Source organism: Limulus polyphemus, unplaced genomic scaffold, assembly GCF_000517525.1.
Source record: "Limulus polyphemus unplaced genomic scaffold, Limulus_polyphemus-2.1.2 Scaffold521, whole genome shotgun sequence".
NCBI classification, from domain to species: Eukaryota; Metazoa; Arthropoda; class Merostomata; order Xiphosura; family Limulidae; genus Limulus; species Limulus polyphemus.
Window position 1 is genome coordinate 424,679 of NW_013666131.1, and position 15,979 is coordinate 440,657.

General features: G+C 33.1%; 1 protein-coding gene across 1 annotated transcript in view; it reads right to left on the minus strand.

Annotated features, from left to right (window-relative positions):
• Window positions 1-10,212: 10,212 nt before the first annotated feature.
• The window catches only part of LOC111085633 (lisH domain-containing protein ARMC9-like), a 7,000-nt gene continuing 1,233 nt past the window's right edge, over window positions 10,213-15,979 (minus strand). The window contains exons 2-5 of the mRNA XM_022385174.1: window positions 14,720-14,810; window positions 14,487-14,536; window positions 13,651-13,752; window positions 10,213-10,257 (exon numbers count right to left, since the gene is read on the minus strand). Of these exons, the coding sequence (XP_022240882.1) occupies window positions 10,213-10,257; window positions 13,651-13,752; window positions 14,487-14,536; window positions 14,720-14,810 (288 nt within the window). The remainder of the gene's footprint in view (window positions 10,258-13,650; window positions 13,753-14,486; window positions 14,537-14,719; window positions 14,811-15,979) is intronic.

Consider the following 15,979-nt stretch of genomic DNA (forward strand, 5'->3'; position numbering starts at 1 on the left):
ATCTAGCTAGCTTTGTCCTCCGTTTTTACCAGCCACACACGCCGATATTTTTCCTACCGATGACATTAGGTAATGTTTTCGTAAAAATACTAAAGTCCGACGAGGTTCGTGGTCAAATATCTGAGGTTTTCCGATTGGTAAGCATTATAACAATCACAGTTATGATTCACAAAAAGAAGAAGGAAATGTAGCACTTTTTATAGCAGCAAACTGTACATTAAGAGTAGTGGATCATTTGAATAATCTTTGTAAAGCTTGCTTTGCTGATAGCATGGGATGTACAGACCTTAAACTTCAAAGATCAAAATTTAATGCAATAGTTTGCAATTTTCTAGCACCACATTTTATTGAAGATTTAAAACCTGATTTAGGAAAGAAAAATTTAACTCGATAATTGATGAGAGTAATGACAGTACTGTCTCGAAGTTGTTGGGTATAGTAATTAGATGCTATTCTGATGCTAGAAAAAAATCGTAGTAACTTTCTTAGATATACAATATGTGATGCTTTAGAAAAGTCCCAAAGAAATAACGGGATAGATTTGCAGAGACTTATTGCATGGCCCGGCACTGCCAGATGGTTAAGGCACTCGACTCGCAATCTGAGGGTCGCGGGTTCGAATCCCTGTCACACCAAACATGCTCGCCCTTTCAGCCGCGGAGGCGTTATAATGTGACGGTCAATCCCACTATTCGTTGGTAAAAGAGTAGCCCAAGAGTTGGCGGTGGGTGGTGATGACTAGCTGCCTTCCCTCTAGTCTTACACTGCTAAATTAGGGAGGGCTAGCGCAGATAGCCCTCGTGTAGCTTTGGGCGAAATTCAAAACAAACAAACAAACAAGCAAAACAAACTTATTGCATTTGGGACTGATAATGTATCTCCAATGACTATTGTTAATAATGGAGTCTATGCAAAGTAAAAGGCTGAGGTTCCTCACTTGATTCTCATTAGCTGCGTGTGTTACTCTTTACAAATTGCAGTGCCTCATGTTGCCAGTGAAGGCCTGCCACGGAACCTAAATTTTTTTATTAAAGAAATATTCAACCAGTTCTGTTGTTCCTCCCTTCGACAAGCAAGATACATGGAGCTTTATACTTTGACAAATGATGGATTGTCTCTTTTGAAATTAGTACAGTTAAGTGAAATACGATGGATGTCAATTTAAGTTGCTGTTGTGAGAATGTTACAGCAGTGGATTAGCTTAAGACTCATTTCGAAATTGCTAGAATAAATTTTTGTTTCTTTTATTTTTAAAACCTGTTCTTGGAGGAATGTAAATTCTGAATAATATATTTGAATATGAAGTGCATGATCCTACGTTGCTGAATTATTTGGTTTATTTGATTGATTCTCTGTGTAAAAAGATCGTTATTCCAAGAAAAAAATTACTGTAATTCAAAATCACTTGGACCCAAAGCCTTACTTGAGCTATAAATTAGAAATAATAATGTCAGAATATAAATTTTCAGATGAAGTAGGCAGTAGCATTTGTGGTATTAATTTTTCATTGAACTTGTAAAACAACTTCGTCAGCCAGAAATATTTGTGTTTTACAGGTAATGCCAACTTTTAATGTAAGAGAATGTCTAAAACTAATAAAACCAGGAACCCTTGATCTAGCAAAAATGTTTAGTGAAGATACAACATTACTTACTCATACTGATTTCCAGAAGAAGAAAAAATTGCATTACATTAAGCTGACAGAAACCTCAGACACATTACGGCTTTAGGAAGAAATTGCAAGCTACAGGGATGCCACAGGTGAAAATTCTTGTGAAGGCCTTTTTCAGTTCTTTCTAAGGGTATTCACATTACCTCATTCTAATGCTGGTGTTGGACGTGTGTTCAGTCATATCAACATTGTAAAATCAAAGTCGTGTAACAGAATGAATGTCATGACTTTGAATTCAATTTTGGGTATAAAATATAGATTTCGGCGTCGTGGAAAATGTTTTTATAGCTACGAACTGTCGAAGAGTATGATAAGTAAAATCGGCACAATTAATTCTTATAAATATTCAACAAAAACAGGAAAATCACAAAAACAAGCAGCATGTAGCTACATCAGCAAGGAAGAAGTATATGATTGGAATTTGGCTGAATGTGAATAATTACTATCTGTTTTAATAAGCATTTTAATAATATAGTAACGTTTTAAGTAGTTTTCTTTATTTACTAATTTGATAGCTATGTTCTATATAGTATTGGATATTCACTGCCAGAATGCTAAGACGCTCATTTCATTTTATCTTGATGATTAAAAGTTTTATTTACTCAGATGTTATCTTTATTGATTCTAATTAATTAATCATTAAACTACTTTCGAAGGTAGATCTAGCCAACCCCTAAATCACGACTACCTCCAACCCATTCCAACAGATCTCTCACCCACCTTCCACACCAGTCCTACTCAACACTTTTTGCAGACCAGGAAACCTAGACTTTCTCCACGGAAAAACGAACAGCAAATGACCCAGACAACAAATTTCAAAAAAGAAGAAACCTCAAGATAAGTCAGCTCAAACACAGCAGACTCAAACCCACGACGTAGGAACCTCTAATTACAATTCAACCACACATGAGCGTAAAACTCAGAACCACATCTGTCAACGAGAATAAAGAAATTCAAACAGAGTGTAATGAATTTGTTGTTATATATTTATTTTGATATCATCGTTTGTTTAGATTAAGTTTATATTTTAAAACATGCATAGCTTATAGTGTTAAATATGTATTGCAAAACGCCAGCCTATTCTCCAAAGTTGCAGAAGATTCTCGTGAGAAAGAATCAACAATATATGCATATATTAAATGTAGTTCAGTATTGTTACGTAAAACTCAAATTTCTAGAACGTCTCCACACGCCTATAAATATAACTAACGCGACGCGCCGAAAAAGAGAATATATATTATTAGTTTGCTATAGTCAGTGTGCTATAAACTTTGGAAGCATTGAATGGCTCAGTGACTCTAGATATAAAAGATGGCTTAGCAAAACAGACGGAGATGATATGAAGTGCTTTTGCAAGTTTTGTAAGTGTACATTGACAGCAACGTTAGATGATATTGAAAAACACTGCAGCACAACCAAACACAAGAAAACAGTACAGCCATTTAGCTCTCAGCCACAAAGTTTTCTCCCATTTAGAAAATTCAGTGATAAGAACAGTGAATAGGAGACTGACCAAACACGGTCTGGTATTAATCAGATTTCACTGCCGTCACCATGTTACTTGAGCAAGACGGTATACCAACTTACAACTAGAACACTGGCGACATGTCATACTTTCAAATAAATTTCCGGCTCGTTAAAGCTGATGGTAGGGTTCGTGCTTGTTTATTGCCTGGAGAACATTTGAGGGTAAACCATTTTCTCACAGAAAACACACAGAAGGCGATGCAGTACATGTTTGGGTAACTATTCATCAGGGTGGAAAAACTACTCTTCATATTTTCCGGGGAAAGATCAATGGCGCCTCCTACAAGCATTACATGGAGACGATATTTCTGTCATATGCTAGAGCAAGGTTTGACAATAGCTTTATGTACCAGGATGACAATGTTATCGCCCACAGTGTGCGTATTGTACAGGATTATCTCGACTAGGAGGAAGTTACAAGATTGCCATGGCCAGCAAAGTGTCTAGATTGTAATCCCATTGAGAATGTTTGGGCAGAACTAAGCCAAAATATTGCTAACCACGACCCTAAATCAACTATTTTAGATGAGTTGCAGCGCCTTTTACTGAAAAGTTGAGATGAAATCACGGTGGATTACATCACTAACCTCATCGACAGCATGCCACGTCACCTTGGGGAGGTTATTAGAGTATGTGGAGGACCAACCAAGTACTGAAAATATAATATGAACTGATTTAGAATTATAGACGCTATTTATAATAATTGTATGTTATATTTTATCATATATTTTGTTAAGGTTTTGTTGTTATAGGTGAAATGCTGAATTACACATCTTATTACAGGTGTCTGATAAAATTGTTTGTTGTTCTAATAAATCGTTCATGATATCCATAGATCCTGTGTCATTATACACATTACACATGTAGATGTTTGATACAACATACATTTATCAGTTTGACAGAAATAAGTGAATTTGTATTCCATCTTAGCAATAATGATCTTATTTGTCACAAAATATGGAAATATTTTGGCCAAGATAGTAAATACACTATCCAAGTTATACGTTTGATAAATTAAGGACCAACTAAACAACATTATTGAATGAGCAGTATTGCTAATTTAACGATTTTGTCGGTAGATTTAGAGACTTTTTATTTCATCTAGAGACATTTTTGGCCTTTTGCGATATGACGTAAATTTGCAAAATCTAGAGACAAATTTGGCGACTTTTTATAATTATTCACAAATAAATATAATTAGCAATGTAAATCAACTTTAAAAAACTAAAAAAAACTGTTTCGGGTGTGTATGTATATAATTAACATGTTAAGTATGTGTGCTGAGTACCGACCCTCAGTCAGTGACGTCCCTCCCTCAATTGCTGTTTTTTTTAACTTGGTCCTGTGGCTATTAAAAATAATTTTCTTTACTCTTTGTAAAAATGAGCAAGAAATATACTCAGCGCTTTCGTCTGTTCATCCGAAGTCAATTTCTTAATCTGAGGCCCAACAAAAATCCATTCTTTAAGTTTCGCTTCTTTAAGAGTTGGGTATTGCCCACTTAGATACTTGAAACAGTCGCCATCTTTGTTTAAGGACTTCATCAAGCCCAGTTTTATGTGAAGTAGAGGTAATTGGACTTTCTGTGTATCAACCAAATTTTCACGTTCAATGTTTTTCGATCCTGGTATCAGGCCGAATCTGCGTGGTCATTGCTTCTTTATCTAGTGCTGATTTCGTGCTCTGCTGTCCCATTCACACAAAAATATTTGTATAACCGGATTGTTGACCAAACAACACACAAAATACTTTTAAGTCTCTACAAAGTAGCCAACCATGAAGTTCGAGATTTTCGTACGTTTCCTTCAAGTTAACCGAATGAGCAATAGGAACAGATGCATATATGTTACCATTGTGAAGGAGAACACCTTTTAGACCTCTTTTGGAGGAATCAATGAACAATCGCCACTCTCTTGGTTCATAGACTGCAGCTCCTAGCATTGGTATTACTTCAGCAATATTGTTGCAATAAACCAGTGAACCTTCTTCCGAAAAGTATAGTGTAAACTCTTTCTCATGATTTCTGTACCAGTGAAATGATGTCCCTGGAGAAAGTAAGTTCTTAGCCCAAGTCTGGACCCCAAAATTTCTGAAGAAATCATCGGAAGGCCAAAATCTGCCACCAACTCGTTAACTTCACCTTGTGTGAAAAGTTGTGGTTCACCAGACGTTTCAGGTTGAAAACAATCCCTATCATCATTTCTATTGACATTAGCTTCAGAATCAGATGAAATGTTATCAAGAATCTGCGATGTAGTAGGTACAGGTACATCAGGTCCATAAGCAACAGGTCTTATAGCAGATTGAAGATTTGGATAAGAAATTTCGTTTTTATTTTAAGTGTTGTAGCCTTGCATGTTACATGAGCAAAAATAGCAGTCAATATCTGTGGCTTTTAGGCTCACGCCAGACCATTGGAATTCTAAAAGGCAAAGACTCTTTCTTACCTTTAGTCCATTGTCTCAACTCTTCGGCACAAATTGTGCAAACTTTGTGCGGAGCCCATGATTTGTCTTGGTCCCCAAGTTTTATTCCAAAGTACGTGTAATACGCTTTTTTTGACGAATTCTTTACAACAGGTTTACTGTAAATATAACAGAATATGTTTGGGTCATTTACACAATCTCTTCATGTCACAGCGACGAATAAGTAATATTGAAAATAAAATAATTATGTCAAAGTGCACACACAAACAAATACTGTCCAGAAATGACATGTCATGCGGCCTGTCAATTGTTTATATACTAGCGGTGTATTTAACATGGGTTCTAGAACGATCGATAAGATTCACACGTCGCGATTGGTCTAGAGAAATCTATAGCCAGTGGTTGTCAACATTTAAGCATAACAAACTGTGATCAGATTTTAATGAAACTGTATAAGTACATATGACGTTTTGTGAAAAATATGTACGTGATAGAGATAAAAGAATATCATTTTCGGATTCAGCGTACAGGAATTACAGTAGAACAAAGGAATAAATTCATCTCAGGCCTGTGTAATTGAAACTTAACAATAGTAATGAAAGTATTCTAATGAAACTTTTTATACTGTAGATTAATGATTTGAAACAAGTTCATTTTAACAAAGTATAGCTATACAACATCTTTTTATGTTTTATTGAAAACAGCAAAACAACAAAAACAAACTGATGAAGTTACAGCAAAGCACCTGACGGATTAAATAAGTTTAAAGGCTGGAGCTTAAGCATAATAATCCTAGTGTAGAGAAAAATATTTTTGCTTAAATACCGTCATGTTCTGTGTAGCTTGCAAGTAGAAGAATTTGTGTTTTTGAGGTCGTTGCTCTTTGGATCCAGAATGTCCATTAATTTGGTGTTTTAGAAACGTAAGAGAATAACCTTTTTCGCTTATATTAGCATGAATATCGCCAAATGATCTTTAGAAAGCAGATTGCATTCGACTGATAATGTGTTTCAACTTCGAGAGGGATCTCTTATATGTCAATTTGGAAATTGATATACTTAATAAAAACATGTAGACAAGAAACAATGATGCATAAGCCTGGTTATAAGTATCGTACTTTAGAAGGACTGGATAACAGCATTGATTTTACTTCTCGCAACCATTACACACACACCAGGATCCAACTGCGTTTGACTTCGTAGAGTTTATTGCATTGTTAGTCATCATTAATATCACCAACACCTGTTGTCATGACCAAAAGCCTCTTGGTGGCAATCTCGTATTAAAGTAGATGGTAGCAGTGCATCAAAAACGTTGTTATTACAACTTGAAGCGTATTTATTTGTTGATCTTTGACTAAGAGGTTGGACCAAAATTACAAAGAAACCGATTAGTAAGATGGTATTGCAAGTGAGACAATTCTTTACAATGGGTGGACGCATTGACTAAATGTTTAGTAATATTTGCTCCTGCAGTAAGGTTATTGATGAAGCTGAATTGTTTAGTGAAGCTAACCAGTGCTACACAATTAGTAATTAGACTTCACACTCAAACTTTCCTTCAGAAAAAGAAAGTTTCTTGCAAAATCAGCAAGTCCTGTTATTATACTGGTAGTAACGGAAGATCAGAGTAATATGTTTCAAATATTGTGCATTTCTTCTTTTGCTGCTTTATTAGGTACATACTTTTATTCACGCGTATTCTCTCAATATTTTTTAAAACTTTATTCTTACAATGGATCATATAGCCTGAACACAGCCATTTAAAAAAAGTCATTGAAGTCTTGCTCAGGACATTGTTTTGTTTGTTTGTTTTAGAGCAAAGCCACTGCGGATAATCGACCCCCGGACTTTAGCGTTGCAAGTCCGTAGGCTTACCGCTGTCTCACCGGTAGACTGCTCAATATGCATTAGCGGGAAGATAAAAACCTGGTTGAGTTATTAATATTTCTTTCGTTAGAAAATCTTATTTTATCCATTTATTTTTGTTGAAGTTTTTATACAAATATTGTAACATTGTTAGTGGGCTAAAAATTATTTCTACTCTTTCAAGCAATGTTTGTACTGTGTTGAGTATCGCACCGGGTAAGAGGTTATTTTAAGAAAGTCACATAGAGCAGCGTTATTTCTGGATTCTTGTGATAAATGTTGTGTGTCTTTTGCTTTAGCCATGATCAGAGGACTGTGCTTCATCCTTCTCAATGCTGGAATACTGCTAAATTTATACAGTGGCAAATTTGTAGAAATGTTAGTTTAAATAAAGTACAGACAAAATATCCACAGAAAATGAATAGAGAGATATTTTGCAAAATATTTTGTAGCATTATTTTATAATAATACTTAAGCATTAAGAAAAACTTTGTTTAATAAGATGTATGGATGTGAGATTTTATATTATTCACAACTTTTTTCCGGTTTATTTTTGATCCAAAGTGAGTCTTTAGCCAAAGTAGGCCAGCTTATGATGGTTCATATGAGCCAAAGAGCTGTTTATTCTTATTTCAAGACACACACAGTGTATATATATTAAATAGTTTTTATTTCAATATACTGTTGTGTGAGTTTATTTTTACATCGCTTGTCATTAGACCCACCACCCCGAGAAAAAAAAATTACCACCCAATCAAACACTATCTTTTGGATTTAAATTTAAATTTAAAGTTTAAATTTCGCGCAAACTATTCAAGGCCTGTCTTCACAAGCCATCTCTAGTTTTGAACAGACAGAGACTAGAGAGAAGGCAACTAGTCAACCCCACTCACCTCCATCTCGTAGGTTACTCTTTACCAATTAATTGTGGAATTTACCGTCACATTGTAATGCCCTCACTACTGAACTGGCGAACATTTTCGGGAAAGTGTTTCGATCCCGAGACCCACAAATTACGAGTCGAACGCCCTAACCACCAAGCCATACCAGGCCTTGGGTGAATACGTAATTCATATCCACAATAACATTTTTTTTCAATATTATTGATCATTTTATGACTAGATTACCATCTTATACATTATTCAATTTTGCTTGATATCAGCCCCCACCCCCCAACAAATTTTCTTAATAGCAGAGCCATGGTGCAGCTGATTTATCAGGCAGATACAGTATTGGACATAATGTTTACATACCGTTCTATATTGATGTTATTGCCTAAATGCATGGAGTAGTTATTAAGTAGTAACAGAGACGGTAGCATTCGGTCGGACAAACATGTACGAGTTGTTATTCTGGTTTGTATAAGTTCTTTTGAGCATTTGTTCGTCAAAACATACGTACAAACTTGTTTTGTTTAAAAGGGTGTGCTTTTGTAATAATCTTTGTTGAAATAGATCAACACCTTGTTCAGACAATTTATCTGTACTTGGTGTGGAGTCATGTCTCGTCACGTGCAAGAAGTTATAGGGCGTTAAATTGTTCGACTGTCCAAAAATGGTATGAAGCAAACGGGTATTACCAGAACAATAGGGCACCCCCAGTGTAATGTATCCAGAATCCTGAAATGTCATTGAACTACACTACAGGAACCGTTATTCCAGGAAAGTGTACTGGTAGGCGCCGAAAAACTACTGTCCTAGTCGAAGAAGTCTTGTAACACCTTACGAAAGCAATGGCATGAACACATCCATTCCAGGCCATCCAGAATCAAAAGGACAATGATGAAAGTTGAAAAATAAGCGTGGACTGCCTTTAAAGATGTTATTGACATATTTTTAGGAAACAACAAGGACACAAATTATGAAAATATTGTCAATAACATGCTCGATAAATTCAAAGAGTTGGGTTGTAATATGAGATTTAAAGTTCATTTCTTACATTCACATACTGACTATTTCCCTGAATATCTTGGTGCTGTCAGCAAAGAACAAGGGAAAAGGTTTCATCAAGACATCAGAGAAATGAAGAGGAGGTATCAGGGAAGGTGAAACATCAACATGATGGCTGATTACTGCTGGTCTTTGAAATGAGATGCTCCAGATGCAATACATAAAAGAAATACTACAACATGTAGTTTTGAGACAAAAAGATGTAGATTTCACATAAAAATCAGGATGCATATTCATTTAACGTCAATGTTCTTCCCTTTTCTTCAGTTTGTTTGTATTTTTGATGAAAAAAAAATAATAAAAAATGTTCATTGTGGTAAATGAAATAATAATTTTTATCTATATAAGAGTTTTTCTTCCCAATTTGTAAAAAATACTTGCATGATAGAAAAAAAATGAATATTATTTTCAAAATCAGTGTAGCTGAATTATAGAAAATCTGTTATTAAAACCAAAACAAATTTTATAAATTTTAAATTTGCAGACCTATGTTATCATAGAAACAATATCATTAAAAAGAAAAAAAATTTATGACAAATTTCAGCATTATCATAAAATTGTAGAACAGAAACCACAAATAATTTAAATTGTAAAACAACAACAGAGTAAAGGATAAAACAAACTTCAACATTCTCACAGAAACAAAGAACAAGGAGTCCAGCAAACTTCAATATTATCATAAAACTAGGGATTTAAAGCAACAGAACACTTGAACAAAACAATATAAACTTCAACACTGACATAAGAACAGAAATAATCATATTTTAGTGTTAACCTACCCGCTTCCTTTGTGCTGATATCCTGGCTGCAGGTAACTGAATAAACAGGGCTATTAGCTTATGCTTAAGCCATTTTACGTGTCTAAAAAACTTCAAGTTCACTATTTTACTCAAGTAAATGCCTTTATTAAACAAAAAGATGCAAGTTTTATGATAATTATATACAGATTTCTTAACTCTCACTAAAAACTCACAAATTCATATTTTCTCTTTACATAGAAGCTTAATAATTGGTTTCTCAAACTATGCATAACTCAAAAGTTATTTTAAAATAAGATAATGAAAAACTGTCTTGTTTGTCCACTAGTACAGAAAATGTAATGACAGGTATAGAAGATATAATTCAAACACTTTTCTTACTACAACATAATGATCTTGGAAATTTATCAAATTGGTTGGTGTAATAATACATTTCTTACCCAAAAATGTAAAAATCAACTAAATTACATGATCTAACAGGAAAATTTCTTACCTAATATATAGAAATTTTCATAAAACCAAATGGTGTGACAATATAATGAACATACTAGTAAAACTCTACATTTGAATATCAGAAATATTTACTAATTCTAACATAATAAACCTTGATACCTAAATATTTCATTCAAAGATAAAAAATTGAAAAATAGATGTCTTATCAATAAGCATTTTTGTTTTACAAGGCAGAGAAAAATTTATGAGGTTGGAAAAATTAAACCATATACAATTTTCTTTACCCCCAAGTTACAAAACTTCTAAAACTATAGCTGTTTTAAGATAGCTTTTCAAATCTGACAGTTAAAAAAACATTTATTAATGCCAAGATACAAAAACTATTCCAGTCTTTATCTCCACCCTGAGATGTAGTGGAAGGATTACAGATAATTTTTATAATAGTTACAAACACAACCAGGGGTAGCAATGGGGTTCTCTCTTGCTGCAAGCAGGTCAAAGTGTGCATGTCACGACTTTTTAGAGTTACATACACAACTTAATTAAACTACTTCAGTTATATTACGGTATATGAATACAATTGGCAATAAAACATAGTTGGTATATCAAATGTTAATATTATATAAGTTTTAAGTTATTAATTTTATAAGGAAATATTTAAAAAGTTAACATTTTCTGACACTGAAAATGTATTTCCAGTTGGTTCTTACCTCTTACCACCCAAAGCTATCTCGACCTTGATTTGCCCTCTAAGTATTGCTAAAATTTTGAACAGCACACTAGTCTTTTATACCCCTTTATTTGTTGTGTCATTGCAGCAACATGTGTTGATCATGTGACTACCCTTCACCAATCATTCTGCACCACCTATACTAGCACAGGTAGCTCCTTCTAACCATTGCAGCACAATCCTCATATTTCAAAATTTTAGCAATACTTAGAGGGCAAATCAAGGTCGAGATAGCTTTGGGTGAAAGATGGTAGAACTGTTTTGGAAAAATTCCTCAATCCTTCCTAGCATGAGAATTGTGACATTTGCTCTCTAAGTCTTCCCTCTTGTCTAATTTATTTACCATCCCTCTGAGAAGTACAGAATTTAGCGTAAGTTACTTATTATAATATAGTTATTACTCAGGCAAAGCATAGTTTTTATAGCCTTAAATCTTATTTGTTTACAGAGCCATAAAATAGAAATTCAGACCCACTTGTCATACCCACCTGTCACATCCTCTCTTTCACAGATTGCCAATATTTCTCTCTAACATTTAATATTATTTATAATAAATAGAAAGCCAGAGTTTTAATCTATCAAATGATGTATCACATTAAACTGTTTTCTGCACAGAGGATTGTCTACTTTGCCTCCAGTTCAAACATTATTCCCACAGGAAACACATCAATGAGATTAACTGAATCTTCAAAGGCTCTTATCACATAGTTAGAAAGTCAGACAAATTACGTTGTCTTTCAAAATTTGTAGTGCATGCTGGATGGATTTAGACATTTTTAAACCACAAACATGAAACATGAGTTAAAATGTTCTCTTATTTGGAGTGTAACGGTCGTTTTATCTAACTTAATTATGAAAACAGAAAAATTATGATAGTTATAGGACACTGTCTGCTTTTTACATGTTATTATTTTGTATTCTTAGTACATTATTTAATTAAATAAAAATTATTTACTGTAGTAATACCATTAGCATACAAAAGTAGGGTTAACTTTCATCAATAGTCAACAACAACAAAAAAGAAGACCCACGTAAGTACAATATTTCTTGTTTTTCATGTGCATTCTTTATTTATCATTATAAAAGTAATTAAAATGTAAAAATTAGAAACTTATTAGGTTAGATTAGATAAGAAAAAGAAAAAATAATAATAATAAATTTTCACTAGGTATGCTTCTGAATAGCTTGTGTGTTATGTCATTCGATATGGTAATGTGAGCTACATGTTCACCAAGTGATTTACAACTTGTATAGTGGTATTATTAGTTAGACACAGTTCAAAGAGCAATAAAATTTAAGTAGAAACAGATGTATACTGTTACGAGGTTTAAGCTATTTTGGGATAAATAAATGTAGTTTCTTGTTACAATTTCAAGTCATTCTACAAATAAAAAATGGTCATTTAGACTTTTTTCATATTTTTTTATTGTGGTTACGAGGTTCTTCAACTTTACTAACTCTGTATAGAGTTAAGGTAGAGAGAAAATATTAAAAATAGATAAAATATGAAACTTTACTAGAAATAAATGTTTTAAATTTATTTAGGAAGTTTTAGAGATTACGCAAATGAAATTTGACAATTTTCAGATGAAGAAAGTATTTTTAATCTCAGCATGTAAATCACCTTGTACTTGGAGCAGTCAACATTTTGACTCCAAATATTCATGAAGAAATTTTTCATAGAAATACTTCATTAAATATTATGATTTTTTGTCTACAAAAAACTTATAATGTTTACTAAAAGTTTGCAAAATTTTATGAAGATACACAAAACATATTAGAAGTTATAGTGCAGAAACTCTAAAGGTCAGTTTGGGATTATGAACTCAGCTGAATCAACCAAACCTGTAGCAATAGAGTTAATAGGAGACACATTTCTTTTTGCAACAAAAATAGTCTCCCCTCAATAAAGAGCTTAATAACAGTTTCATTTTCAATTTCATTCAAAGCTACACAAGAGCTATCCGCACACAGCCATACTTAGCTTTGAACTGATAGATGATTATGCAATAGGCATGTTTCATATTTTACCAAATGGAAATTAATAGAATAGAAAACTTAAAAAGAAGTATTAAGATAAAATAAATCTACTGCTTCAAATAAGGCTTACTTTTTTCTTTAGTTTTAGCCTACCCTAAAATTACTGATGAGGAGTGGTATTTCCAGAGAAAACAGTCTAAAGTAAGGCAAAACAAAACATAAATAATGTTTTTTTCCAGTAAATATTAATGAAGATACATCACAAAACCAACAGACATATTGCTTACCCCAAGATATTGAGATGTTAGCAGCTTCTCTCCAACCAATTCTCCAATCTCTCCTACAACAGAATCATCTTTATCAATTTCTGGTTCTATTTCTGCCTCATCCTGTGAAAAACATTAAATATTTGATACATTAATTCCTCCAACCTTTCCTAAGACACAATTATCAATTTTTAATTATATTGTTTCTTCCACCTAGAATAAAATCAACAACTGATACATCAATTACCAAAACTTTCGAATAACAGTATTATGTATATCATTTTTTCTTTCATCATGGATAGAAATCAAACACTATAATCATGATTTCCTCATCCATTCTTACAACAGAACAATTATTTGATTTACTTCATCAGGGACAAAGAATCAAACAATACATACTACAATCTTACACCTTTTCTGTGTTAAACAGTCATCTTTATGAATTTCTGCTTTTCCCTAAATAATAAAAATTAAATACCCCAATTCATCACTCCATCATACAACAGAATAATCTTCATCAATGTCTGCTTTAATTTCTTTTTGATTTTATGAAAAAAATCAAATATTAAGTTTCTTACAAACACTGCAAACTCTTTATGTTCAAAGAAATAATCCACAAAAAGACAGGAAACAATCTAAAATATTTGTGTTAATAATTACAGCCTTTTGAATTCAACTGATCACAATATAAACAACTATTAAGTTCCAAAAATCAATGTATCTATTAAACATAAACAACTTCCATACTTTTCTGATAATTATACATATAACACTTAAGACATTAGTTTTAATTTTTTACTGTAAACTTTCCAAAAGATACAAATTAAACTTACCAATAAAAGATAATAATACATTACCTCATCATCATCAGATTCTCCATCACTAGCACTTCCTTCTTTGTTGTCATCTATATACAGAAATAGGAATAATTACCAAACAGGTCTTTAACATTTATGGGTTTATCCAGGAATTTCTCAGTATAATTAAAAATGTTATCTCTATTCAGAATTAGCACTATAGAAGGTTATAATGAATTAGATAGAATGACCTAACATTTTTTCACAGCATATATTTAGCAGAGATATCTTACCTGTGCTGAATTTCTTCAACACATATTCTATCTGCCTCTGAGCATCATTTGAGCTTTCATTCATTAGCTGTTCAAGTGTAGCTTCCAATTTCTGTTGAACACAACAAAAATAAAAGCATGCATTTTTATAAAATTAAATCCAACAAAAGGAGTAAGATCAGTTTTGAAAATACTGTAAACATATGTATAGTAAATTAAAGATGATAATGACATTCTTTGCAACAAAATATTAAGCAGGAGTAAAAAAAGTCTTTGTCTAAAATACAAAAATGAAATAATTCTTTGATAAACTGTTTAGGCAGAGTATTCATGGTGAAACTTTGTGGAATGGATGGCAACTGCCTATTGTAGAGACAAAAGTGTAGAGGACTACGTTTTGAAAGTTTTCCACCTATCATCATCAGGTCAGTCTTTAAAGTATTCTGGTGGATTGTGGAGAGTGTGTTATGATTGTTTGGTTTATCCATGTTTCTGATTGGAGGAGAGATTTCCTGTAGATTCAACCAATGGTAGCCACAGGTTACTCACCTCTAAATCTGGAATCTCTGTTTAATGAAGGTTTAATTGTGTTAATACAAAATGATTCTTTAATTTTTCTTTTCTCCCAATATTTGTCTGTGTCAATGATTCTACTTTTTTCCCAGTATATTTTGTGTCCAGTTGACATGGAGGTTCTGCAATGGCTGAATTTTGTGTTTTCATGAGTCTTGTACTGTCTTTTTGTTCTTTTATTCTTGTTGCAAGTTTTTTCCATTTCTCCAATGTATATTTTGTTGCAGGAACACAGAATTTTATAAATGATGTTTTTGTGTTTCTAATTAGTAGGTTGCTGTTTGTTTTTTACAAAAATGGACCTAATGTCTTGTAACATTTCCACCGGACTTGTATGTTGAATTTCTTGGCTATGCATTTGAATTTTTCACTGCAATTTTGCAGGTAGGGGAGGTAAATGGTAGTAGTGGTAGTGTTTTTCTGATCTTTTCTTTCTGTTGTGGTCTCTCTCAGGGAGTTTTTGATGAAGAAGGAGGTGTAACCATTCTGTTTAAAACCCTCTACAATCTTTTGGCATTCTGTTTCGATGGACAACATCTTCATTATTTGACCCCATTTTCGTGAAAACTTACCAGCCTTCTTAGAACATCTTAATTCCATAGACTAAAGAATCCACTTCACCATGGAAATAGAGGAACAAAACAGCCTACCTTTCTTGACATACTCATCAGCAGACAAGAGAGAAAAATCACCACAACTGCTTACAGA